The sequence below is a fragment of the Colletotrichum spaethianum genome (assembly GCF_022836535.1).
Source record: "Colletotrichum spaethianum MAFF 239500 DNA, contig01, whole genome shotgun sequence".
NCBI lineage: Eukaryota > Fungi > Ascomycota > Sordariomycetes > Glomerellales > Glomerellaceae > Colletotrichum > Colletotrichum spaethianum.
In genome coordinates this window covers 2,343,252-2,368,431 of record NW_026054771.1, presented here as the reverse complement: position 1 = coordinate 2,368,431, position 25,180 = coordinate 2,343,252, and the positions used below count along the sequence as shown (strand labels likewise).

The 25,180-nt window shown below is 50.7% G+C and overlaps 6 protein-coding genes across 6 annotated transcripts; 1 reads left to right on the top strand and 5 right to left on the bottom strand.

Moving 5' to 3' along the window:
* Positions 1–2,816: 2,816 nt before the first annotated feature.
* ColSpa_00645 (trichothecene C-15 hydroxylase) lies at positions 2,817–4,647 on the bottom strand (the record flags this gene model as incomplete). The annotated part of the gene is made up of 4 exons (XM_049266857.1): positions 2,817–3,275; positions 3,313–3,627; positions 3,683–4,468; positions 4,564–4,647. The coding sequence occupies 4 exons, from the start codon at positions 4,645–4,647 to the stop codon at positions 2,817–2,819; spliced, it is 1,644 nt and encodes a 547-aa protein (XP_049122814.1).
* A 3,459-nt stretch (positions 4,648–8,106) lies between these two features.
* ColSpa_00644 (uncharacterized protein) lies at positions 8,107–9,587 on the bottom strand (the record flags this gene model as incomplete). The annotated part of the gene is made up of 2 exons (XM_049266856.1): positions 8,107–8,423; positions 8,474–9,587. 2 exons carry the CDS (start codon positions 9,585–9,587, stop codon positions 8,107–8,109), a joined length of 1,431 nt encoding a protein of 476 aa, XP_049122813.1.
* Positions 9,588–15,819: 6,232 nt separating this feature from the next.
* ColSpa_00643 (uncharacterized protein) lies at positions 15,820–17,394 on the top strand (the record flags this gene model as incomplete). The annotated part of the gene is made up of 2 exons (XM_049266855.1): positions 15,820–16,120; positions 16,196–17,394. The coding sequence occupies 2 exons, from the start codon at positions 15,820–15,822 to the stop codon at positions 17,392–17,394; spliced, it is 1,500 nt and encodes a 499-aa protein (XP_049122812.1).
* Positions 17,395–17,710: 316 nt separating this feature from the next.
* ColSpa_00642 (uncharacterized protein) lies at positions 17,711–17,929 on the bottom strand (the record flags this gene model as incomplete). The annotated part of the gene is made up of 1 exon (XM_049266854.1): positions 17,711–17,929. One exon carries the CDS (start codon positions 17,927–17,929, stop codon positions 17,711–17,713), a length of 219 nt encoding a protein of 72 aa, XP_049122811.1.
* A 5,860-nt stretch (positions 17,930–23,789) lies between these two features.
* Positions 23,790–24,344, bottom strand: ColSpa_00641 (uncharacterized protein; the record flags this gene model as incomplete). Its single annotated transcript, XM_049266853.1, has 1 exon — positions 23,790–24,344. The coding sequence occupies one exon, from the start codon at positions 24,342–24,344 to the stop codon at positions 23,790–23,792; it is 555 nt and encodes a 184-aa protein (XP_049122810.1).
* Positions 24,345–24,347: 3 nt separating this feature from the next.
* ColSpa_00640 (uncharacterized protein) lies at positions 24,348–24,787 on the bottom strand (the record flags this gene model as incomplete). The annotated part of the gene is made up of 2 exons (XM_049266852.1): positions 24,348–24,596; positions 24,776–24,787. 2 exons carry the CDS (start codon positions 24,785–24,787, stop codon positions 24,348–24,350), a joined length of 261 nt encoding a protein of 86 aa, XP_049122809.1.
* Positions 24,788–25,180: the final 393 nt, after the last annotated feature.

Sequence of the window (25,180 nt, the reverse complement as noted above, 5' to 3'; positions counted from 1 at the left end):
GAGACCAGCATTTATACAACTTGACGTTCTCCAACGTCGTCGCCGCTGTCGTCGTGTTCATCTTTACGTGATGTGGACGATGTCTGGGGCATCACTCTCATCCAAACTTCCAACATGGGGAGGTCCTCGTCATCCCCGTCCCGCTATTCTACTTTCGACTTTTCAACCCAATGTCATGGATCGTAGTATGAACATCCGTCCAACCAGCAACGCGCAAAAAGTCATCCACAATCCGTTGCCGTCGTAGCACGCAGGGGCTCTGAGCCTCACATACACGACTGTATTCCCCGCCGAGCACGTTTTCGAGTCAATGCATCTCCACGGCTATTTCTAATGTCCCTAGCTCAGCCTCGAGGTGCATGCCAAGTGGCAATCATTACTTGGAAAAGCTTGTGAAGGAAACAGAAGACGGTTCTAAAGTGTAACCTAGAAGTCGACCCGGAGTGGGATGACTCGGGACTCAGGTTCGGCCTCCCACATCCCGTTGAAATATGGAGATCCAGGAGGCTTCGAGCGTTCTGGGTACTCGAAAGCTCTGGGTGACGAGGCATTCTCCACTTTGCGGGTGGCGCCGCTGCGCCTTTGCGCAAGCTTCAATGAGAGTTGGCTGAGAACTGATTACCTACTCATCCATGCCGAGGGCGGGCGGGGCCAGTGAAGAGGGCATTGGTGGCTTCGTTTATCTCCTGATTCGGTCTGTGGGAGAGCTTTGGATAGGGGCGGAGGATAGGGGCGGAGAAGTCGCGGACCCGAAGCCTTCCGGGTCCTTTACCCCCAAATCACCAATCAAAGCGGAAGACGCAAAAGCGCGCAAGCATACGATTGGAGCATTGAGATTACTGGCTATGTCTTTGTTGAATACTATTAGTGTGTTATCATATTATATCTACGAGCGCAAGCTGACCATTGCGCTCTCCAGCTGGAAATAAACATTAAAGAAGGGCATGTCGGAAAGTTTTAGGACGATGCACAACTAACTCTATTTGGGATGTGGCTCTCTGGAAACCAAACGTCAACCGAGCGGTGGGGTGATGGATCGGACTTAGGCGTACCAATTCCACCTTCCGCCAGCCGGGATCCCTGGGTTTCGGACAGTAATGTGAATGAGCCTATCTGAGAGCAGTCAATCAATCCGAGGCTCTGTCATTGGCTGCCGTGCCGGTGTAGCCCACAACAGGGTCGAGATCTCGGAGAAGGACTGCTCAAAGTCGTCACTCGACGCGTGTCAGTCGTGATGGGTCTATTTCTGGTTGAGGCGGTGTCATTCCTAGCTTGACTACTCATAAAAGAAAAGCCGCTTGCCTGTGCATTGTCAGCTGCACTCGTCACCTAGAGGCCGCTTGGTTTACATCTGTTCCCTCCTGAAACACTGCCTGGGGGGGATTCTGGCCAGAACGGCAAGGGAAAGTACAACCTCCTATCCCTAACATAGAATAGCTCGAGAGGATAGATAGCCACACTTGAAATCGGTCGCTTGACATCAATCCCTTTGGACATGACCGGATAGACGAATTCTGCATGAGCAGTAATGTCTCCGGCTGACGTTGGCAGAATCCATTCATAAAGTCTCGCCGACTGTTCGGTTTTCGGTGGACTCCTTACGTTACATTCACCGTTAGTCAGTGTGTACGTGGACAATCCTCCGAAACAATTATTTTGATGCTTTCGGTGTAACTGCGTAAATGCTGTCGACGATTTTCCATAAGCCAGACTTCCAGTTCCAGTTGCCGCATCCAATGCTTTCACCCCCCTCAATACTTCACCCATACTGCACCCAGGATTGTTGAACTAGTAGTATCATTGGGCGACGGTTTCGCATCTAGAGTGGGATCAACAAGTCCCACAGGGTGTCTTCTAGCTCGCATTGGCCCGCCGTTGATCCTCGTGAGTATTGCGGCAGAAATGGGAGCCGACGCCAATGTTGCAGAGACCCCTTCATGCGTCTGCTATGAAACGGAAGCCCATAGCTACTAACGCGACGTTAGGAACTTTCACGACTGGAAGTGAGGTAGTACGCAACCGTGGCAGACTGATGCTTGTGGGCTGAGAAGAGGACGCTAAACCCCTTCACCGCTACTGCGAGTCCTGTTTCTGTTATTGCAATCGTTGATTGACCCATTCCCACCAACGCGAGGCACGCTGGTCAAGGGCTAGTTGAGGGTTGGTTGCGCCAGCCTGCGGCTTTTGCTGTTCATGCTCAACCACATTTGTGACCTTTTCAGTCCCTGTATCCCTAAATTTGGTCACCCAGGAACAGGGAACGTACCCCTGTGGACGCAATTGCTTGATCCCTTGCAGACCAAGCTTCAGAAACTCCACATCGATATTGACGCCTAGTGTACTCTGGGGAAGTCAGCCTCACGTCAGTTGTAAGATACGGAGATTACGCCAGGCGACTTGAGAGTACCGCATTAGTTAGTAATGCCCATATCAACTAAACGATCGAAGGCCTTACATGAACTGTGAATAAGCACCATCTTACCATCGTGGTGTCCACAGGTGAACATGATCGTGTCAGGGCTTAGAAACTGCTGGCCAATGAGAATCCCCGTATCTTGGCTGCTTATCTGACTATCATCAGATCGGATTTGTGAGCTTGGATGATTTTTCCCCTTGTTTCCTCGGTCTGAAGCACGGCAATAAATAATTGAATGAAGTACGATCCAGACACTGTGGCATTGCGTGGCTCATCTGGTTTAGGCCTCTATGACCATGACCATCAGTCATTTTTCAGCCCTTCAGATTCACCCTAATATGAGACACAGAGGTTGGTCTAAGGTTAGGAAAGGATCTTTTAGTCTAGTCTTCATGACAATTCATTTCTCAGTGACATGCTCTGGACCAATTGTTCGGGGGGAGAGGAAGACATTCACAGGTCCCTTCTCCCACAGCAGATAAACCTGGCTCTTCTCATCCCAGCCTCTGCTGGCTTCATCTAGCGCCATGTCAAAGTTCCAGATTATTCTCGCAAGGATTAGACGCATCTCCGCGTAAGCCAAGCTTGATGAAAGGTTCAAATTAGCACGGCAATCGAATGAAAGCAGTACATGGGACGGATAGCACGATGAAGGATACTCACTTTCTTCCAATGCAATTTCTGGGTCCAACCGTGAAAGGTTGAAACCCATCCTTGTTGTCGCTTGCAAAACGAGGGTCATCAAGCCAGCGTTCAGGAATGAAGGAATCAGGAAGAGTGAAGTTTTGGGGGCTATGGTATGTAGGCCAGTGCCAAACTTGCACAAGTGTCTTGCAGGATGTGTTAGCGTTTCATATTTCTGGTTCGTTGTATGCCAAGTTGACAGCCCGACTTACGCCACTGGGGACATATTGGCCTAGGAAAACTCCGCCGTCATCGGTCACTCTGCGCACGATTCCAGACGGTACTGGAGGGTACATGCGCAAGCCTTCGTTGATCACAGCTTGCATATAAACAAGCTTTTGCACGCTTACCATGCCGATATCGTCTTCGGATGCAAATGCATTGCGAACCTCGGCGTTTAGCTTCTTCAGGGAATCTGTGTTTGACAAAATGTAGTACGTAATAGCCGAGAGGGCTGTCGCAGTAGTTTCAGAGCCAGCGGTGATAAGGGTTGAAGAGTTGAATTTTAACTCTTCGAAAGTGAGTTCCTATGATTCTTCAGCAACGTTCGAGATTCTATCGTCGCAATGGGTGATATCATACACCAGGGCCTTTTTTTCGCAACATTGAACCTATAAAGTCTGGTCGCTCAAAGTTGGCCGAAAGTCGTTTCTGGACTTTTTCATGGGTAAGTGCCATATGCTGAGCGCGCTGATTTTGTAGATCGGCCGGCACGAAGTTCATCAGAAGTCTCTCAATCAAGGGGTATCTTCGTGCGTTCATGTTAAAAGCACCCGCCTTCACGCCGTCAAAGATCATCTTGACCCACGGATGGTAGTCTGATTCGTCCAGACAATGGAAAGGCTCCCCAAATGCCAAGTCGCCGATGATGTCGAACGTGGTCCAATTGTACCACGAGACCATGTTTAAAGCCTTAGGCTCCCCAGCACATTGTTCATGAAGCCTTCGAATAAGCAGGTCGACATAGCCTTCGATAATGGACTCCTGGTCGAACATCGACTGAGCTGAAAAGCCATGTGACAACGCTCGGCGGAAACGAGAGTGGTTCTCGCGGTTCGCGCCAATGATGCTATGTCTGGTGTCCGTAGTGAACACAGGATCTCTGCCATGATCGCCAGTGCCGTTCTTTAGGTGACCGTGCACATCCTTCCAAGCGTCGGGGTGATTGTATGCAAGCTCATTGGGGGCAATCCTGACGATAGGGCCATATTCCTGATGTAGCTCTAAAATCCTACGATGAACCTGTCCTGAAAGACTACTACGGGTGTAGGGTATCCTTGTAGCAGCCCAGAGCTTGGGACCAGGGTATCGGCGCAAAGAGTGGAAATAAACGTTATAGATAATGGTTCCGAGAAGGTAAACAAAAGCCTATGAGTTGTGAGCCTCAGTAAAGTTTAACGGTTCTCAGGAATGATGGATGGCGATTGGTGAGTGTGACGAGGGTAATGCTTTTCTTTACATACTGAAGACACGGTTCCAACACAGACCAGGGGAATCATATTGAGGCTCGTAATTTGACCTGTGAAGCCTATGGGTTGGGTCGGCATGGTGTAAGCTTTCGAATAGAGACCAATTCAACACTGAATTGTGTGTGGACGGTATGAATTTGATAGTTATAGCTTGATCAATGACAAACATGCGTCCGGAAGCATCTTTATCAAGGCCAACGAAGTTGGAGAACGGAATTCGGCTAAGTCTCCCAGATCCGAAGTCCAAACGAAACGACGATCCCCGCGATACTACTGCGAGCTACCGTTGCATAGATGTAGAGGTGGAGTGCGTAGCACGAAACTCCGCACATTGAGTGGCCGTCAGGGTAACTTTGATCGGTGGTCTCTGCGTCATGCACAACTCGTTGCATAACTTTCCGGCTGGTTCACCGTCCGGCCCATCTCGCCCCACTTGAGGTCAGGCCACGGCATCCGAATCCGAGTTAGTCGGCAGTTGGACTTTTACAACTTACCGGGCACGGCGTCAACAGTTAACTGGTCGGTTCTGATTGGCGCTCTGTCCTTCGGGGGGTTGCTAACGGCACCAAGCGAGATACCCTTCAACGGCCCACGTGCCACTCTCGAACTCCGTAAGAAGTAAGCTTCGTCTCCAAAATATGCATAATTGAGTACTAATTCTTGGTCCACATTGAGAAGCCTCCGTTCCTCTATAGCTTGGGATGTAGCTGGATACTCAATACGTTCAAACTCGCACATGTGATATAATATAGCTCTCTTACCATTGCTCCTTTATTTGAATGCAAGAGTTCTCGGAAGAAGTTTCTCAAATGACGTCATTTTGGCTTGTCAGTGTATTGAGCCGGCTTGTAAATTCAAGACCGTGCTATCCGGCCAGAGGGATTCTCTGAAGTTTTCCCAGGTGTCTTTCAGTTCGTCATGAGTAACTCGGAAAACTGATGCCTCGGGCTCTATGTTGTCGCAGTGACTAAGGCGCACCTCCCATAGCACCTTAAGAGCCCCTCGTCCTCATGCTAACATTCGCAGGGTTTGTCGACAACGAAGACGGCCGGTTTCTACAGTGTGTGCTGCTAGAGCAGCGTATTCTAATGGCTAAAACCTCTCCCGCCTGCCTTACGCGGAGGCATCTCAGCCACGGGGTGGGCTCCACGCTTAGCGGTCTTTCTTAATGTTGGACAACTTAGCGACAAGCAGCAGAACCCTACGTCTTTGCAAATAATGAGTCCGCAGCTATAAGCCTCAGTCTCTTGTGGGTCTTGTAGTGAAGGCTTTCAGCCAGGATCTTTAGGTGGCTCCAGTCGTCAAATCCGGATGTGGCATCGTAGAACTGAACGCACAAGTCCGAACGTGTGTTGCTAAGGTGGTGACTCGGGGGTAGAAAGTCAAGGCACGGTTGAGAGATGTACTCGCGAATCCAGGCGGTGAAGCAAGGAAACCTTATGGTCCTTTGCCGTCTATTGAGCCCTTACGTTCTTGGGTGGGAGTCATGTTCAAAGACCTTTTTTCTTCTCTTTTCTTTCTAGGTCTGGTTTGTAGAGAGACAGGGGAACTTTTTTGGTGCTGTTAGTTCGATATTTTTACAATCCGTCGCAAGTTGACTGTGTTCTTCGGACAGTTGATTTCAGCTCTTTAGCAGCTGATCTTTGGTTTCTATTCGCTACTAATAACCTAAGAACTGTTGCCGTTCCAATAGCGGCTGTGTCTGGGATCAATTAGAACGTAGTGAAGAAACCCCTTTTTGAAACTCGCTGAGATTTGTTCTTCTTAGTAAGTTTGGCTAATGACTACATTACATTTGATAAGTGTGCCGAGGTTTGTATTGAAAAGGTCTTCGACGTTGAGCGTGCAGTTTGCGAGAATGTGCTTTTGTGGCAAGCAGCGAGCGGCGGGCTTCGTTGCCGCACCCGAGGTAGAATGTAGAAAGGCTTCCGACCTTGACTCTGGCTAGAAGTGTGGAGGGTTGATTCGGTCTACTGCTTACTTCTGGCGTTGATCACAACTCTCTTATCATGAGGTCAGATCCCACCAACGACGCACATGGATGAGCGAAAGTGTAAAGTAGAAAACCTCAAAGTATCTGCATATAATTTGCAGAGGTCTGAGTTTTTAGTACTGTGATGTCTATCTTACGACTTTCCATGCCATTCAAGTAATGAAGGTAGTCTTAGGCCAGAGAATACCACGAGAAAGTAACGGAAAACGTCTTTACGGGAATCGGGATCAGAAATCCCCCGTTTAGATCTTTAACATTGACACTGGGGAAAACCTGGACGCCATAAAAGCTCCGCCATATTTTGATATAGCATGACACCAATGCTGAAGGACATGAATCGTTTCGCATAAAGATCAGACTTAAGTGGAGTAAGTGGAGGCAACGCGACTGTATGGGCCTTTGCTGCCGGTTGCTGCTTTGAGCAAAGGAATCGTGTGACTACGTTTCCTTAAACAGGATTGAATACAACTACTATAACTAGAAACAATGGCTGCAATTGCAATGAAGAAGTCATTCGGGCCGACTCCCAGCGAACGTGCTACATATCGTAACCCCCCCGGGTTGCATGCTTTCATGATAATTATCGAAATCTGCTCGTCTCACACCATAAGGTTTTGTCGGTCCTTCTCACCTTCACATTAATGAGAGAAGTTTCGAACTCCTCACTATCTCTACCGCAGCATTGATTATGAGTAGAACGTGGTGATTTTGAGGGTCTTCTCTATCCATCCAACAAACTATTCTTCTAGAGCAAGTTGGGTCGGTAGCTGTGGATGGAACAATGTTAACTGGGGCTATTAATAGCGTTCTGCGGTTGGGAAAAAACAATATGTACGCAAATTTGAATGGCCCTTAACAGAATATGATGACTTGGTTTATTTAGTGGTATACATGGTTTTGTCCTCATATACATAGTGTCATCCTTCAGGCCTGCTGTGATATGAACTCGGAGAAGATAAATTTTGAACACAACTACTTTACATATACTATACCCTCTTGCAAGGGATGCGATATTTTGGCATCTTGTACTAGCTGACTTCAATCTAAGGACAGCAACAAGATCCCATGCCGACTAGTAAACAATCAAAGCATCGCTTATGACCAGCTTGCGTGCTTCAAATACTTCGGTAAGCAGTTTTTATCCTTTAAGCATGCACATTTATACAAATATACAGCAATTCAACATACGGACTGTGCCAGTAAACAAATTGTTACCCCACATCGGGTTTTTTTATTTGAAATAGTTTGTTCTTTTTTTTATCTTTCTCTTCCTGTCTTCAACTTACTCTTTTCACGGCTCTCTTGTATATCTCGGTGCTTTGGGGGCTGCGTGGGCATTTTTACAAATAAAGCGTGAATCAGCATCAACGCAGACAGCAACAGTTGCCGCAAAGGCAATATGACGATGTGTAGGTCGACTGGTACAGAAAGTATTTATAAAGAATGCAAATGTATTAATACTTCACATGATTGGCCGTACGGAGGCATGCTTGTCAGGTGATTGTGATCGTCAGTGGTGGGATAATAGCAGTGTGGAATTTCGACTAAGCCGGGAGTGCATTGACATGGAACCATTTGAAGGGGTCTGTCGCAGCATCCACCCTGTACTGGTGGATTGCGCCGTCTACAAGGGTGTAAATTCGCTGGGATTGTGTTGAAGCGATCGCAGTTGCGTTGCCGAACATCTGATCGAGACTAGGTGGTCGGACCGTCCATCCCGAGGTGTTCCAGTGCGCCGAGACCAGCTTGCCGTCACTGGTGAGATACGTTGCCAGGCTCTCGGTCCATCCAGCGGGACCGAAGCTCAATGAAGCAATTTGAGGCGCCGGCTTGGTAGGGAGGTTGGAGGTGAGTGCATTTCCTGGCATCGTTGTTAGTGGGGATTCAGTTCTTTTGCCACTTTGTGCTTACCAAAGTTGCCAACCTCCCAACGCTGATCAGTCAATGGTCCGGAAATCATCTCGATCAGTTTGTCATCGTCGGACTGATAGACACGGATCGCATTGGCGTCTGTTCCTGTTGCGCCGGTGCCGTTGAAGTCGGTAAAGGGATTCATGGAAAGACCGCTACCGGGGACGACGTTTTTGGTGATTGCAGGCATCGACTGCCACTGGCCTTTGGTAGAATTGGCAAGCTGAATGACTCCATTATCCTCGTATGCGAGCAGTAGTGTGTCGGTACAGCTTGGACAAACCTGCCAGTACGCGGCAAGCCGGGAACCGTTAGAGGCTTGCGGGGTAAGGCTAGGGTTCAGAGCGCCTGGCAGCCAGTCGCCGCTCACCGGGTTCGAAGAATAAACCTCAGAAACAGTGTTGTCTCGCTGAAGGTAGTACAGGCTAACTTGGTACTTGTTGGTGACGCAAGCCAAAGGAGTACCCGGCAGGACGTCCAGGGCCGGGATGGAGGAGCTGTTCATGAGACTGGCCGTGACGTTTCGCCGGGTCCATCCTCCGCTTAGCGAGTCGAAGAGCATGACATTCAGGGCGTTGTACTGATCCTGGTAGAAGACAGCGGCGCGACCAACATTGTTCGAGTCCGTCCAGTTCGTCGCAGCCAGACTGGAGTTATTGAGAAACATGGTGCCTGGCTTATCAGCCGCCTGCGATCCGGTGTTGGTAGAGCGGCTACCCTTGCCCGTGGTGAGTCCTATGGCCAGGCCGAGGATCAGGATCAACAACATGGCACTTCCAACAGCACCGAGGATGAAAACCTTCCTCTTCACGCCCAAGATGGTCTTCTCTTCCCGCTGAGTAACGATGGCTTTTTGGTTGTAGAAGCTGGCTCCGTCGTCGGTGTTCGCTCTCATAGGCGAGAGAGTCGGCGGTGCGGTGGCCATGAGAACGGGTGCAACGTAGGCCGGCGCGGGTGTAATCGGGGAAGAACCCGACGTGGCCTCCTCGAATTTGTCAATGACGACCTTTTCGTCCACTATCATCATTGACTGGCGCATCATCACCACCTCGAGATCACTATAATCTTTCGTGTCCATGTTTGCATCCTTGTGTCCGTCCTTGTTCGCGTCCATATTAACGTTGTGAACCTGTGTGGTTGAGTTGTGAGAGTAGTATGGATCAGGACGTCGTTGACTTTCTTGCGAAACCGTGGCGGCTTCCAAGTCCTGATCGTCAACGTGGACCACCCGGTGGTTAGAATGAGTGTAGGTTAGAGGCTATTTGTTAGAACCATGAGCCAGCATGGCTCTGAAAATAGAAAAGAAAATAAACTGAATTCAAGTGTAAAAGTATGAAAAGAACGAATGTCTAGAAGAGACCGTCGGAGGTAAAGGATAGATGGAGGGAGGGACGGGGATCAAGAGGATAAACCTTCGGACGGGACAGTAATCAAGATAGTGAAGAATATCAGAAACAGGGCCAGTACCCACAGCTGTAGTGCGTGTTATGATGACATCGGCTCTCTTGTGTTAGTTCGGGGTTAGGGGTATCCGGATGATCGAATTGGGGGGTTCTCATCGTCAACCCCCAGAGCATCACAATGGTGTAGGCAGGGGTCATGAGACCAAGATCAGATATCTGCTACTAGAACGACGGTGGGAAGTGTAAAGCCGGATCCCTCCGAATGAAAATGAATCGCGTAGGGTGCCGGGCTATGCCTTGTCACTTACTCTAAAGGGTAAATTAACACACGGGCATGTGAACGGTCTGAAGAAATGTCGTCCATTGATTGGTTGTTGCGTTGGGGGATGGTTCAAGCTGATACTTTTTACCGCAGGCTATGCAGTAGAATGACTCGAGAAGCGAAGAATTGCCATCCCGTCATCCGATGTTTCATATGAAGCCCTTCAGCTTTAATCTTGAACAGGCGAAAGCTTAGCTGAATAAATCTTGTACGCAATTTTTGAACGTCGCTGATAATCTAATGCTCTGGAATAAGAATTCAGTCCAGCAGTGGAAAAGCTACTTCATGGACCGACGAAATATGTGTAGTAGAGGCTTATACTGTCGCGAAAAGTGGAGCCACCCCCGTCAGAGAGTACCAACTGAGCCATGCGTGCTATTGTGCTATGATTCTTTCTCCCTCATATAGGCCTGCAAGACGAGGGGCTGTAAGAGAATACAGTCATTTGTAGCCCGGCTGCAAGGCAGCTCCACGTAAGGCAGGAAAGTGACCCATACATACACGGACAGAAAACCCAGTGGCAGTGTCTGTCTACCCAGCATTGGAAACTTCGAATTGTTGAGACTTGGTTGTAACCGCAACGTCGGGATCTTTACCACTGTTGGGGTTCGGATAATGGTGACGAGATGGCTTCAATCTCAGCCAAAGGCCCTAAAAGTATGGTTACTTTGACAATGACTCGAGGTGACCCTTGCAGAGCAGAACTATCCCAACTGTCAAGTGATAGAAAGAACGCACAGTCGGAGCCATTGACTATTTACCGGGGCACTACGAAAACCATCCTTTCCATAAAACCATTCCTACCACTCATCGCCAAACATAAGGCGTTTTCATTAGGAAACGTCACTCAAATTTGTAACTATAACGGTCGAGCTCCTACACCTCTCCTATAATCTCCTCTTCTATGGCATTGGGTTCACCACTGCATCGACAGCCAACAAGGTCAAGCAGATTTTGTACCTAGAGACAGCTTCAGCCTTAAGAATTCTACCCCACGTTGCCACACCCTCCCGGATATCCAGGCGGTAGCTGCACGAGAACGGCTGATTCGTAGACCAAGTTGGAGGTATGGGCCCACACCTATCCCTATGCATGTTGGGGACGAACCCAACCCCCCGTGCAAGCATGTCTCATTATTAGCTGTCGGATGAGGCTGCTACAGAAGATTTCTCCAGAAGAAAGGGATCTTTTACCGGTACCCGCATGGGGAATGCCCTTTTTTTTTTTTTTTTTTTTTTTACCGAGCACCGACTAAAGCACTATCCCAAAGCCCTGTATTTTGCGTTGCCGCCGTTTTTCGAGCAGGACACGTCAGGTCAGACCGGCTACTTTCGTCTACAAAACAATCTCTGGAGTCGCATCTTGGTTCAATGGGTATATGTGCACGTTCATGGTTGACCCTCATCATGCGAATGCACCAGACGCAACATGGGGTGGCGGCAGTGCCGTACATAGTAGGCGGCCCAAGTTGAGAGACGACGAGAAAGTACTTGATTGCGAATATTGCGAGGGTGCGAATAGTACGAGGATGTGAGGGGGCGAAGATGCGAGTAATACGAGGATGTGCGGCAGGGAAAGTCTCAAAATGTAGATTGAGCTCCGCTTTTCAAAAACCATGAGGGGCTACATGCCTTCCTAAAAGAGAAAGCTGTTGATGTTCGTTTCGCCCACTTCTGCCGGAGAAGCTCTCGATATCTCCATGTTGCACTCATTTGCAAATCGGCTTTCCCCCTCATCTCACATCTGTGCAGAATTCACTGACAATCCATGCATTCAGTGTGCTAGGGCCTCTTCGCCGCCTGTGACTAGTTTCGACTGTGCAGTACGGAGCGCGCTACCGTAGTTACCCCTAGCAAACAGGGTCTGTCGGACCGTCAATTTGGGCGAACGTGCAGCCGAAATAACCTCCTTGGTCAAATGCCAAGGGTCTGTCCAGGGCTGGTTGTGCATGCCAAGCGACCTGTCAGCGTCATGTGAAACTGTAGGTGGATCGTGACCTTAGTCAGTTAAAGACCATTGCCATCCGGCTGAGAGACCCTGGAATCAGGCAATCGGCAAAAAATGCCAAACTTACCCCCACTTCAAAGCAGCATGCGAGAGCGATGCCAGAGCAATGACCGAAGGACAGCATTTTCTCGGGGTCGTGATGCGGGAGGCTAGCCAGGAATGGTTTAATCATGAGAAGCACGGATGAAGCAAGCTTAACTGCATCGATCCATTACTAAACCCTTCGCGATACACTCTGATGATCATCTGAATATGTTACTCAATCGCCAGGTGTAAGAGCCCAATGTTTTCCCTCACAAATGGGATGTTTTCTCTGTGGGCTTTCCCGAAACTTCTCAAGTCGGCTTCAGGCAGCAAGGTACGGAGGACGAGCTAGGTAAGCCTTCCCTCAGCATGCCCCATCAGTTTGGATGAGACGAACGGATGCACAATGTTGTGTGGGCTGCGGGAGGGGAGCGGAACTTAGACACCAAAAACAGATCATTATGGGTGTGACCACCTACCCCCCAAACAGCCCAATGGATGCGTAACGGCTGACCGTTCACTAATGGTCTAAGCTCCAATAAGCGCTTGCAGAAAACATAAAACTACTCTATCACCAACGACCGAGAGTAACAAATGACCGATCTAAAACAAACAAACAAAACTTAGAGCGCTCTTCACAACTTTATCCCAAACTCTTCTCGTCACCCCCAGCAGCAATGTTTGCAAGGATCTTCTCAGGAAGGTCGGTAGATAACGCCGCGACCATGATGTCAAGCGTCGTCGCCAGCGCCCTAGTTTCGCTCTCATCCGATTGCGCACCCCATAGCTGTAAACAAGTCGATTCCGTACATAAACAGCGCCGGGCCGGGTCCATCAACCCCGACAGTAGCAGTAATTGCGTTGAGCACCCGTTGACCACACCCACTGTAGTCCTCAATGTGGCCGCTGGATCCGCCGACTTAGACCAGAGCAGGACAAGCAGTGCCATCATCTCGGCGTTTCCGCCGCTAACATTGTCGGTGCCGGCGTTGCCGCCACCCTCTCAATTGAAAGAGCAGAAAACGATACGTCGCTTTTGAGGCCATAGTCCGCGGGCTTCTGGAGAGTCCAGCCGGTAATCAATGAATGTGTACGCGCCAGCGGCCGCTCTTGGCGGCGGGCGTTCTAGCTGTTGCAACGGTAGTATTTGAAGGTTTTTTCGTAGAGGCTGTCACTGATGCCCTTTTCTGAGTGAGAATCGAACTGGCCCTGCAACGTAGCATTCTACGATATTGATGCCGGGATCTCCAATAACTCCCAGGTTGATGGCGCAGGCGAGCCGACCCATGCATGCTGCGGCAGACCGCGCCAACGTTGTCAAAGAAGACGTTGGCAGTAGCACAGTCGGCCTAGCCGTATTGATTGGCCAGAGAAATCCGAACATAAGGCGACAAATTCAACCCTGGAGATGAGCTTCTAGCCGGCTTTCCGCGGGTTCCGTACACCGCTAATCTTGCTTTGCACAGCCATGTGGTAGTCCTTGAAAGCTATAAAGTCGAATGGCCGGTCCTGATGGAAAGAATAGCTTGTTCGGCTGCCTTGACAAAATGGGCAGCACTGGCAACTCCATAGTGCCTATGATCTAAGATGAGGGTGAGAACCGAAGTTACGCGGAGGATCGTTGCGTCCTGGATGATATTAGCAATAGGCATCACACCTAGTCAAAAAAGCATTTTCTACATCTGCCACAATAGTAGCGTTAGCTATAATAATTCCACTTTGTGCTCCAAGGCCATTGACCTGCTTCACAACGCTTTAAGATCTCTTGGCGTTACATAAGCTGCGAGACATTGCAGCAAGGTGCCTGTTCCGGAATATTACTACTTAGGTAGACATTGAGGGGGCCGCAGAGGTCACTAAGACTGCCGAAGACCAGAAATCAACTCCTGTTGTGGAAACTAAGGTTCTTTGAGTCTGGCGAGTCTTTAAGATGTGAGAAATCGGTCAGTGACTCATTGTCTTCTGAGAAGGTGCTAGAGCGAACATAAATCACCGTTAGTGTGTACCAGCACTAAACGCTGATATCGGAGTCACTGTGCCACGAAAGAAAGTACACAAGAGAGACTCAATAGAAATCAATCACTTCCGTTTCCTTCCTTGAGTATGTTGCGGTACAGCCCTTAGCCATTAGCGGGATACAAGATGATTGCATGGCACATGGAAATTCTTGCGCCAGTTTGTGATTTAGGTGACTACGTATCTGAAATCTATGCACAGGGGCCTTGAAATCTCACAGAATCTTTTTCTAGAGGCCTACTCTGTCTTATTTATCGCCTTTCTTGGCAAAAGCTATCTTCACTTGAAAGGCCCAGCTGAGGCCGCAAATGTTTTTCTAAGCAGACTTTCAAGCTCAAGTGACCATGCACTAATATGATAACAAAACAAAGTGTATGCTTCATTGTGTCGTCCTTAATTGTGCTTTACCAGTCGCATGCAGCCCTCGTAAGTCGATGTGGCTTAACACATACCACATTTCTTAATCACTGACTAAAATACCACCGGCTCGTTGCTTATCCAGACTGCGGGGGAAATGCCATGCCATCAATGAGATTTGGTTGGATTGCCAGAAGTCTTATCACTGGTTGCATTATCAATCTAGTGCTGGGTTAGCTGGTCCAGAAATATGCCGTGTGTGCGTTACGGAGGCCCTTATGCCTTTGATAATCTCTGTGTTGCTCTATCCAATGGTGTTTGAGACTTGCTCCATTCCATTTCAACAGGTACCCGCATTGAAATTTTTTAAGAACAAGACTTTCAGTGTAAGCGCTTTTCAGATGTCTCCAATATGCCAATGGGGGCTCACTTACTCTAGTATATAGAGAATGGGATCAAGGGCTTGTTCCCAAAACCCACCGCCCTTTTGTGAAAGCCAGTAACTAGAATCAGGAAGCTCGAAAATCTTAGGGCCACTTACGCGTTGAACCAGTCTTGGGCAGCATTGGAAACATGATGAGCATCAATCAATGCACCGTTTGATCCTCGACTTGGCAATGTATGGCACAGGGAATCACTCCGCCTTCATAGAGTCCTGCCCTTGAACTTGGACGTTAATGTCCCTCCATTGATTTGCTATTATCGCTCGGGTCACAGGAAAGTCCATATATAGAATGAAGAGAGCAAGAAACAACCACACGGCCTCGTCAGCAAGTATGTCGAGGCACGTGCTGTATCACCTGGTCCGTGCCGAAGATCTCGATAAGCCAGAAACCCTCTAAAGTGTTCTATGAACATACGAAAGGCGTTTAACACTCTGATGAGACAAGACGTCTAAACTTTGTTTTAGGGTTCACTTCTACTGTAGGTAGTGTGTTAGTCGGCCTTTATTCCACCATGGTTGAACCTTTGAACCGATGATGGGTTTACACCAAAGAGATCCAAAAACGTTCAAGCCCATCAATGGATGCCTCAGGCATCAAAACGTAACCAGCGGCAAAACCCCGCGGGGGCCAGGACCCTTGACATTTTGCTGTAGGGAACGTGGGGAGCTTGGTCCAAAATCTCATTCCGCCTCACGCCACCCACTACCTCCATTTACACTACTCCACCAACATCAGCATACCGTCTTGGTTAGGTTGTTGCAATATTCAACCATGACGAAGTCAAAAGCCAAAAAGCGCAAACAGACTGCGCTATCCGAAGTGCCCCGGAAGGCCCCCAAGACGGCAGCGAGCACGAACATCACCCCTCCCGACAGTAGTGATGACAATGCTGCGATACTCGAGCCCAAGAATCTCCAAACGGTCATTTCGGATGAGGAGCTCGACATCGCGATTGAGACACTGAACACACTTGCAAGGTATCCGAACTTGATCAAGTCGAAGCAGTGCCGAGACCTCCGAGTTGCCGTCTACGATTTTCGCCAGAACTGCGCCAGTGGCGTCAACAATGCGCGTATGTCATATCCCCCAGTGACTCCTTGGTCTCCTGGCCCTCGTCGTAACAAGTACTAACGAAGGAGTCTTGTAGCCGGAACGAACCTAGGACTCACGGCTCGAATCACGGGTGCCCTTACCGACGAGAAATACGACGAGGCGAGAATATTGCTTGCTGAGATGAGGATTCGCGGCCAGGAACCAAAATTGGGAGCGTTGTGTCGCTGGGTGCGAGACTTGGACGTCATCAGCGGCCTGTCAACTTTGCCAGAAGGCGAAGGAGATGGAGTAGTCATTCAACGCAGCGAAAGAGACAAGCAGCGCCTGCTGGTTCTCGACGCTGTGCTACGTGCCTGCGGCCACTCGGACAGCAACCCTAAGGCAATGCCATTGCCTCTCTCTTCCACGCCAGGCATCGCTCTCCAAGAAACCTGGGATCTTCGCCCGTCCACGCCACCACAACAAGTATACGCCTCGGTTCGTGATAAGACCATATTCGATTCTGCACCGCGGAACCTGGCTGCATCTCTCCGTGTCATCGAACGCACAAGTGGCCCTTTCCGCAAGCCGCCAAACCACCACGACGCCCTGCTTTACACCTCCGCCCCGAACACGATCCCGCTCACAGCGGAGCGTCCACCAGTCACGTTACACTCTCACCCTATTGTGCCTGGGCTTAGCCTCCTGAAAGATGTGCTCTCTACAGATGAGTGCAAGGCCATCGTTGCCGCCGGCGAGACCGTCAATTTCCTCCCCGACGCACCGCTGCGCGAGGATGGAGACATTAGCATCCTGGCACATAACTTTTACTGGGTCATCGACACGGCCTTCCACGATGCACTGTGGGCACGAGTCTCGCCTTTCGTTCCTGCGTCCGTTGGTGGACGCGTGGTCCGCGGTCTCAACCGCCGTTTCCGCGTGTACCGTTACGTTCCCGGCGCCGAGTATCGTGCGCACATTGACGGAGCTTGGCCACCCTCTGGTATCCTGCCCGACGATACCTATGTGTACGACGCCTCACCTGAGGGCAAGGGACAGAGTTCGCTCTTTACCTTCTTGATTTACTTGAACGACGAGTTTGAGGGCGGCGAAACAACCTACTTCCTCCCGGCCGCGCGCGAGGGAACGCTGAATGCGTACCCTGTTCGTCCTGTCATGGGCGGAGTCGCGATGTTTCCGCATGGAGATGCTAAGGATGCACCGTTACACGAAGGCACTGGGGTTCGGAAGGGAGCCAAATACGTGATCAGGACCGAGGTTGAGTACGATATCAAACCTTCCGAGGAGGCCTAAAATAAGTACTTCCAACAATGCTGTCGTCACCTCCATTCTCCTGGGCCATTTCCGAGTTGTTGGTGGTGGCGGTTACTCCAGGATAAAAAAGGCCCAAAGTCAGTCTTGCTGGCATGACTCCGATGCCAGCAGTCGCGTGTAGCGCTGCACCCAAGCCATCTGAGGTCTCTGGTACTCCAGATCTCTGAGACACACTGGATTGATGGGTAGTGTCAGTGTTGAATACCTCTGCGCTGGAGCCAGACATTCATTCGACGGTGCTCGCGGCGATCCTAGCACCAGTAATCCTCGCGGTATTGCTGCGGGTGCCGCTGCCTTACATCACAGAGACGACGTCTGCCAAGCCCTGGTGTCTGAGGTCGTTGCCCACGGCGATCAACCTGAAGCCACGGGTAAGATGATCCCCGAATGTGGGCCTAAAGTCGTTGTCGTGGGACATCAGCCGTTTTGCTTCGTATGAGCTGCACACGTAATACCGTTCCGTCAGCGCTACGATCATGACAAACTCGGTCGCTGAAGACAGAGCGTCGGTCATTCTCTTAGCCACCCTTGGCCAGAAAGTCGATGAGATCTGTAGTGGGGAGTGCAAGCTGCAGGCATGTCGTGTTCGTCCATGTCTTCGGCCAAGGCGACTTTAGCTAAAGATGCAGTACGCTTGATGCAGTTTCTTGATGAAAATCGGATACTTGGTGGAACTGAATGTATTGGGTTGGTCGAAAACTGAGGGATTGGGGGGCCACGAACTTTATCAAAATGTCGTGACAATCGAAGAGGACGTCGGTCTATGGGTTGCTTTTACGTCTACCAGATGACCCGAGAAATATAAAAGCCTCTGGCAACTTGGGTGCCGTGTCTGCTTAGGTTGTATCTTTACTGTTGGTCGGCCAAGCTAAAAATGCCTGGGTTGCGGCTGCCACGGCTCTGTGCGAAAGCCGTGGGGCGAGCCCTCCATGTGCCCGCGCTAAAGGTCTATTGGCATAAATGAGCAATCATCATGACGACTTGGCCCGATAACACATTTGGAGATTGTTCTCGTTCTCGCTTACAATACTCCCCTGACGGTTGTACGAGACCTGGTTCAGTCAGGGCGTCTGCGTCTCCGATGAATCTGGTCTAAATTTGGCAATGTGGAGATGCAAGCGTCCAAACAGCACGCAGATTTAGAAGCCCATCATAGAACCAGAAGCGTCGTAAACTCAGATGTGATTGCCCCTTGAACGTTCCGGTCTGGACAAAACGGTCATAGTGGGCACAAGTCTCAGCTTGACTCACTTCAGGGGTGGCTCGCACCGCTAACCGCGACAAATGATTGAGAGTCTGTCCTCGCCACCAATGCTGGGTGAGCTGCATGCCAGATGCCAACGTTGTCGCCGCCGTAGCTTTTGCGGAGACTGGGCAAGGATCACACGCGATTGAGTCGACCTGTTGCCGTGCCCGTCTCCGATCCGGCCCCAGGCAGCGGAACCCCATCGACTATCTCGGGGGGCCGAGTCAACCGGCCGGAACAGACGGCAATTCGGTGCACACGTGGAAAGCATTCAGGCCGCCGATTGGATTTGGATCGCGCAGCCGGGCTCTTTGGCGGCTCGGTCGAGCCGAGTGCCCCCATGCCGGTTCAAGAGGTAATCGCGGCCACGTGCGCTCCTGTACGCATCTGAGCGGCGCAATTGGAGCCAACTGTTCAAGCCCCCTCCTGGTAGCTTCGCGCAATGAGTTACAAGCGCCGTGGAACATGTCACTATTAGGATTCCAAGCACGGGTTTGGCGTCTCTTGTGATTCCAAGTCGTACGTTTCCCCAGAGAACTTGACAAGTTTTTCGTTGTCTTCTCGGTAACACATCTGGGCAGAGACTTGCGCTCGGTGAAGCCGATTCGCATCCAACAGCTTACGTAGGCTCTTGTATTGAAGAGCGTCGAAGTGTTCGCCCCATGCAAACATGAAAGAATGGGGGGCGGGCTCTCTCTATTTTTTCTTCCCTTTTCTTCCTTTTTCTTTTCCCCCCGCCTAGCCTGGTGGATGCGGTGTGGACACAGTTCGTGCGGTGTTAACAGCGACAACCAACAGCCAGCACATCACACTTAGAGCTCCGGGGAGTACCCCAACACAATAAGGCAGGTCGCATGAGGGGACACAAGCCTTGGCACGGGAGCGCTTCCTAGGGCTCCCAGAAGCCGCTAAAACGCTTGGAAAAGCTTAGCACCCGGGCGACATGATCCTACCTTCGCCATGTTGGCAGAACCGCAATTGGCCATGAGAAGTAATGAGACACGCGACAGCAGCTCGCCTGCATGTCTTTCGCATTTCAGACAGACCTGGAGATAGAGGAGCACAAGTACTTCCTACTGTACTGTACGACTAGCAGGTGTCGCCCTTGATGGGGACCAACGTTGGACCGCCTCCCCTGTAACCACACCAGAGCGGAACGGAACACCAACTCCTACCCCTCTTGCCGCATACCCGTACCTCAGCAGCATATTGCGTCTCGACTGTGGATCACCTTTTCAACACGAACGGGCAAACAGACCACTCGTTTGTCGCAAAACCATCGAGCCGTCATGGCCGCTAACTCGACCCGTCGAGTCTTTCCGCCTATGCTGCATCGAACTGACTGCACGTTGTGAGCGCCGACGCGTCGCCAGGCGCCCGGGACAAGGTGGGTAGGGAAACGGAGTGTTTTCCAAAGTTTACTACGCAAGGTGGCAGCAGTAAAGGAACTCCGACTAGGTGGGAGATAAGGCCTCTGGTTGGCGAATGGCGCATTCCGAGTAGTAGTAGCTCGCTCAGGTCGTTCCCTTGCGCTCCGATGGGCTTATGATCGTCCGAATAAATACCTTATTACCGTCCCGGTTCCCTTTCGACCCTGGCTCTGATGCGTTTGTCTCTTATCCTCGCGACGGCTACCACACCTTTTTTCCCGCCCAACCTCCCCTCGATCGGTCTGCCTCTTTCGCTCGTCGCGAGTCTATAGACTTTTGGCACAAAAAGGCTGTTCTCCGTACAGAGGACCGACACGGCGACTTATCAGTCAGTCGCTACCATGCTCGACTTCATACGAAAGAAGTCGTCCGAGTCCGAGGGGGCGGCGCACGAGACTGCGGCTGCGGCCGCCGCACCGCGCAAACCGTTCCGGAAGGCCATCGTCCCCGTCATCGCGTGCGGTGCTGGCCTGTTCTCTGACGGCTACATCAACAACGTAAGCACCAGCCCAAGGGAACTCGAACTGCATCATCTTTTTCCCAACAAGCCCTCCGGTGACGTAGGTAGCTAATGCGACATCATGCCTCGTAGGTTATCGGGTCCGTCACCACGGTCCTCGCGCTCCAGTACGGCGACCTCTACAAAACCTCCAACGCCAAAAAGTATGTCAGCGATATCGCCTTCGCCGGCACCGTCGTCGGGCAGCTGGCTTTCGGCTGGCTTGCCGACCATTGGTCGCGCACCAACTCGCTGCTCGTCTCGACCGTTATCTTGCTTGTCTTCACTGCGCTCGCCGCTGGGTCGTACTACAGAGGCGAGGCCGTCGGCATGTTCAACATCTTGGCCGCATGGCGCTTTTTCGTGAGTCGATTGTCGTTTCTGGAGCTGTTTCGCAGCGGAGAGGTCTGGCTAACCTCGTAAAAGGTCGGTATCGGCATTGGAGGCGAGTACCCCGCGGGTAGCGTCGGCGCAGCGGAGTCCACCGGCGAGCTGAAGTCGGGCTCAAGAAACCTCTGGTTCATCATGTTTACCAACACGATGATTGACTGGGTAAGAGAAAGTGGATATCTCCTCTCATGAAACATTGTTAACATGCGATACAGGGCTTCGTTATTGGCGGTTCGTCACCGTGGCTTTTGAGTCGCATTAGGGACTGGCTAACATTCCAACAGCATTCGTACCGTACGTAGTCGCCGCCGCATGCCACAACGGCCACTACAGCACCATCTGGCGCACCAGCTTGGGCATCGGCGTAGTGTTCCCCATGTTCCTTTTCGTGCTTCGCCTGTTCGTGAAAGAGCCCGAGGAGTTCACCAAGAACTCGATGCGCTACGCCAAGACGCCGTACCTGCTGTCTCTCAAGTTCTACGGTTGGCGTCTCTTTGTCGTCAGCTTGATCTGGTTCATCTATGATGTTAGTCCCACTCAATGATGATTTTGGTGACTATCGATATGTGCATTGAACTAAGCATCTCACATACTAGTTCTCGTCGTACTCTTTCGGCATCTATTCCTCCACGATCCTGAGCAACTTGTACGGAGACACGGCCCCGCTCACGACCGTCTTCGGCTGGAACACAGTCATCAACCTATTCTACATTCCCGGCACCATGCTCGGCGCACCTGCTTCCGACTGGTTGGGTCCACGGTACGCCCTCGCTGTGGGCGTCCTTCTGCAGGCTGTCGTCGGGTTCATCATGGCGGGCGACTACTTCAACCTGTCGCAGCCCGGCATGGTCGGCGGCTTCGTCGTTGTCTACGGCGTTTTCCTGGCCCTGGGCGAGTTTGGTCCGGGGAACAACATCGGCTTGTTGGCGGCCAAGACATGCGCAACGGGCATTCGCGGTATGGAGCCTCCCACAACGAGACTATGGAACGAGATACGCTGACTATTTCAAGGTAAATATTATGGTATTGCCGCAGCTATTGGCAAGATCGGCGCATTCGTGGGTACCTGGGGTAAGTTTTCACGTTTCAATGACCAGGAAAAGGTCAGAGAGTTTGGCTTACTGACAACCATCACAGTCTTCCCGTACATCCAGGCGGCTGCCGGTAATGATGCCGTAGCCTCAGCTCAGTACCCATTCTGGGTCTCTTCATCTCTGTGCGTCCTGTCCGCTGCTCTAGCCGTTTTCTGCCTGCCGCACATTGGCCAAGATACCATCGCCATCGAAGACGCTCGTTACCGCGCTTACTTGGAGGCAAACGGCTACGACACACGACAGCTGGGCCTCAAGAGAGGCGAAACCGTGGAAAGCAACGATGCCTCGGTTCCTGTGGTGGGCTTGAATGAGACCTCCAAGGGCGAGAAGACGGTGGAGTAGATGGAACCGCACAAGTGGCCATGACATCGACGATGCATTATGACAGTCACAACGGGACTTATTTCTAGTGGAGATAAGTTTGTCTTGTCGTCTGACGTCGCATGATGGCTTGAAAAATCAGGGACGTATTATTCATAACATGGGACGCAGAATTAGACCATGTGTGTTGACGGATGCCAGTTGCTGATTCTCAGAAATGATTAATTTACATAGTAATGTATAGTGATCAAACGACATTACAAGTTACTTGTAGTATATTTCAAATATTTTTGCACTATTTGACATAGTACTCTACAGCGATGGTCGATCTCTCTGCATTATACTCGATCACCAGCGGTCATCTGTCTAGGACATGTTGGCTGTAAGACTATAATTCCAAAACATGTTTCTATTCCTTTGGCTGCCCGACCTAGCTGAAATCGTAAATCCTAGATGGCTATAACAAAAACCAAGCAGGATCAAACAACTTGGTCAGAAACTCAGTACCGGATTATAGTGACCTGAGTCTAAAATAAGTATCCCGGAGAACAATGTAGTGCGTATCTTGATCAACGGGGCTTGCGTAAGGAATAATCAGCCGTAGTCCCTATTCTCCCAGAAGCTACACAGTAAAGGACTCCCAGCCAACCAGCCGCCCACTCGTTCCCCCTGTAGTAGATCGCTCACATGGGGTAGTGACGTTTGGCACAGCTAGGTGCTTAAGGCGATTCGATTGTCGGCAAAATGTGATAGCTGGTGAGTAGGCCAACTCGGAATGCATTCGTTGGTGCATGAAGCTGGTTCAACTATTGGAAGCACCTCTACGTTAGACGTACTCAATGTCGATGGGTCAACTACGAGCCCTGCAAGATTACAAGGCCACTCGAGTAGATGCCAATGGCTTTCTCTGATGCTGGAATTCGCTCGGAAGGCATCACAGCACGACCAATGCGTACAGAACTACTTGTCCAACAAGGGCGCGCAGCTAATCTCAGAGCTTTTCCCGATGAATGCTACTTTGTTCCACGAGCTGTTCCACCTCGGCCTCGGCAACCGGAAACCACGCCAAAAGAGCATTTGTAGGCCAAATACTGAAGAGGACATATGCGAAGTCTGTGACTAATTTCGAGACGTACAGGGTCGTATCCATGGCTTACAAACACTCCACCAAGAGCGCTGCGGACTCTGCAGGCAATCGTATAGAGCTTTCATCTGGTCACACTAAGCAAAGGATAGACGGTAGGAAAGAGGGCGTCGACTGACAGGGGCCAGTGAACTTCAATGCGGCAATTTTGTCTCTTTTATTTCCTTTCGTGTCTACTTTTCTTTTCCATTTTAGGGAACAGAGGCTCAAAGTTAACATCGATAAATTTGACACTCTCTGGTATCTGTCACTACATACAAACAATGAAGTGATTAGTGGAGCTCTCGTCAAAAGTCGCTCGTATGCACATGTCCATCTCTATCTGCCATACTCTCTTCTCAATTGGAATCTGGTCTGACATGATGTGGTGCCCATCAATATCGTAGCGGCCGTCGACCAGCTCCTCCATCCTAGCCATCCTACTCTCTGTAGCTCTCTTGCCGTCTAGGGTGAGACGGTCTAGCACCAGCCTTACCCACTCCGCGACATCGTCATGGCCGGCGGCAACTGCCTCATCGGCAGGGGTGTGGCCGGCGGCGTTCTTCCTTGCTAAGAGGACAATGGCCATCATGTACTCGGGGACGTATTTAGGATCAACATCATCTTCAACCTCGGGCAAATCTTCATCTATGGGGGCGTAGACCTCAGAACCAGATTCGTTTGAAGGCCGACCCCGTTGCGGGAGGAGGAAGAAAATGCGCCAGGCAGCATTGACGACGTCTAGGCGGCCAGCACGGGCTGCGACGTGGAAGATAGCATCTCTGGCCTTATTGCGTAAGAAGAAGACTACCCTGAGGCACGTCATAAGCTAGACGTTGGGGAGCCAGTCTCTCCCGAAACTTTTTGTGATGGCATCCAGGACCTTGACGTTTCCAGCCGCGGCAGCGATGTGGACTCCGGTATCGCCTGTGACGGGGTCGGTGACCCAGCGTATCAGGTCATAGAATTTGATGTTACGGGGCAGGCCCGAATAATAGGTGGCTAAATCGATTGAGTTCTCATCTTCCGTCCTGAAGAGGTCGAGGAGCTTGCGCGAAGCCTCGGGGTCGAATCCCCCCTGGGGGAGGTGAGATGAGGTCTTCCTCCTCGTCTGAATCGCGTTCGACCGGTTCGGCCATGTTACCGGTTGGTCCAGACTGTGTGTGCAACGTGGAGGGGGTAAAGGAAGAACAGGGCGTCGAGATGATAGAGAGATATCGAGATATGGCAGAGAGGGGGTTTAGTTGGCATACCAACGAGATTGAACATTGTAGCTGAGGAGACTGAGGTGATCACCTGACTGAGCTGTGCTACAGTAGGCAGAGCCCGGCGGTGTTCTATTGGCCAAGAGGTGTGTGAGGGTGACAGGTGAATGGCCAATAGTACATGACCCAAGTAGGAAGGAGGTGCTTAATATAGGTATCTAATGTAGGTATCTGTGTGGACGATGTAAATAGAGGTTTGCACCATTGGGATACCGCTATCGCTCGGATCAGGTTGATGGGAAATACTGTAGATCGTTCTGTGTATGTCTTGCATACAGATACAACTTGAATGCTCGATCATGTGATCCACGACTCAGAGCCTCATGTCTTCAAAGTAGCTCAAATTAGACATCATGAGGTGGAACATCAGGCTAGCGGCATTGTACCCTTGGTATGC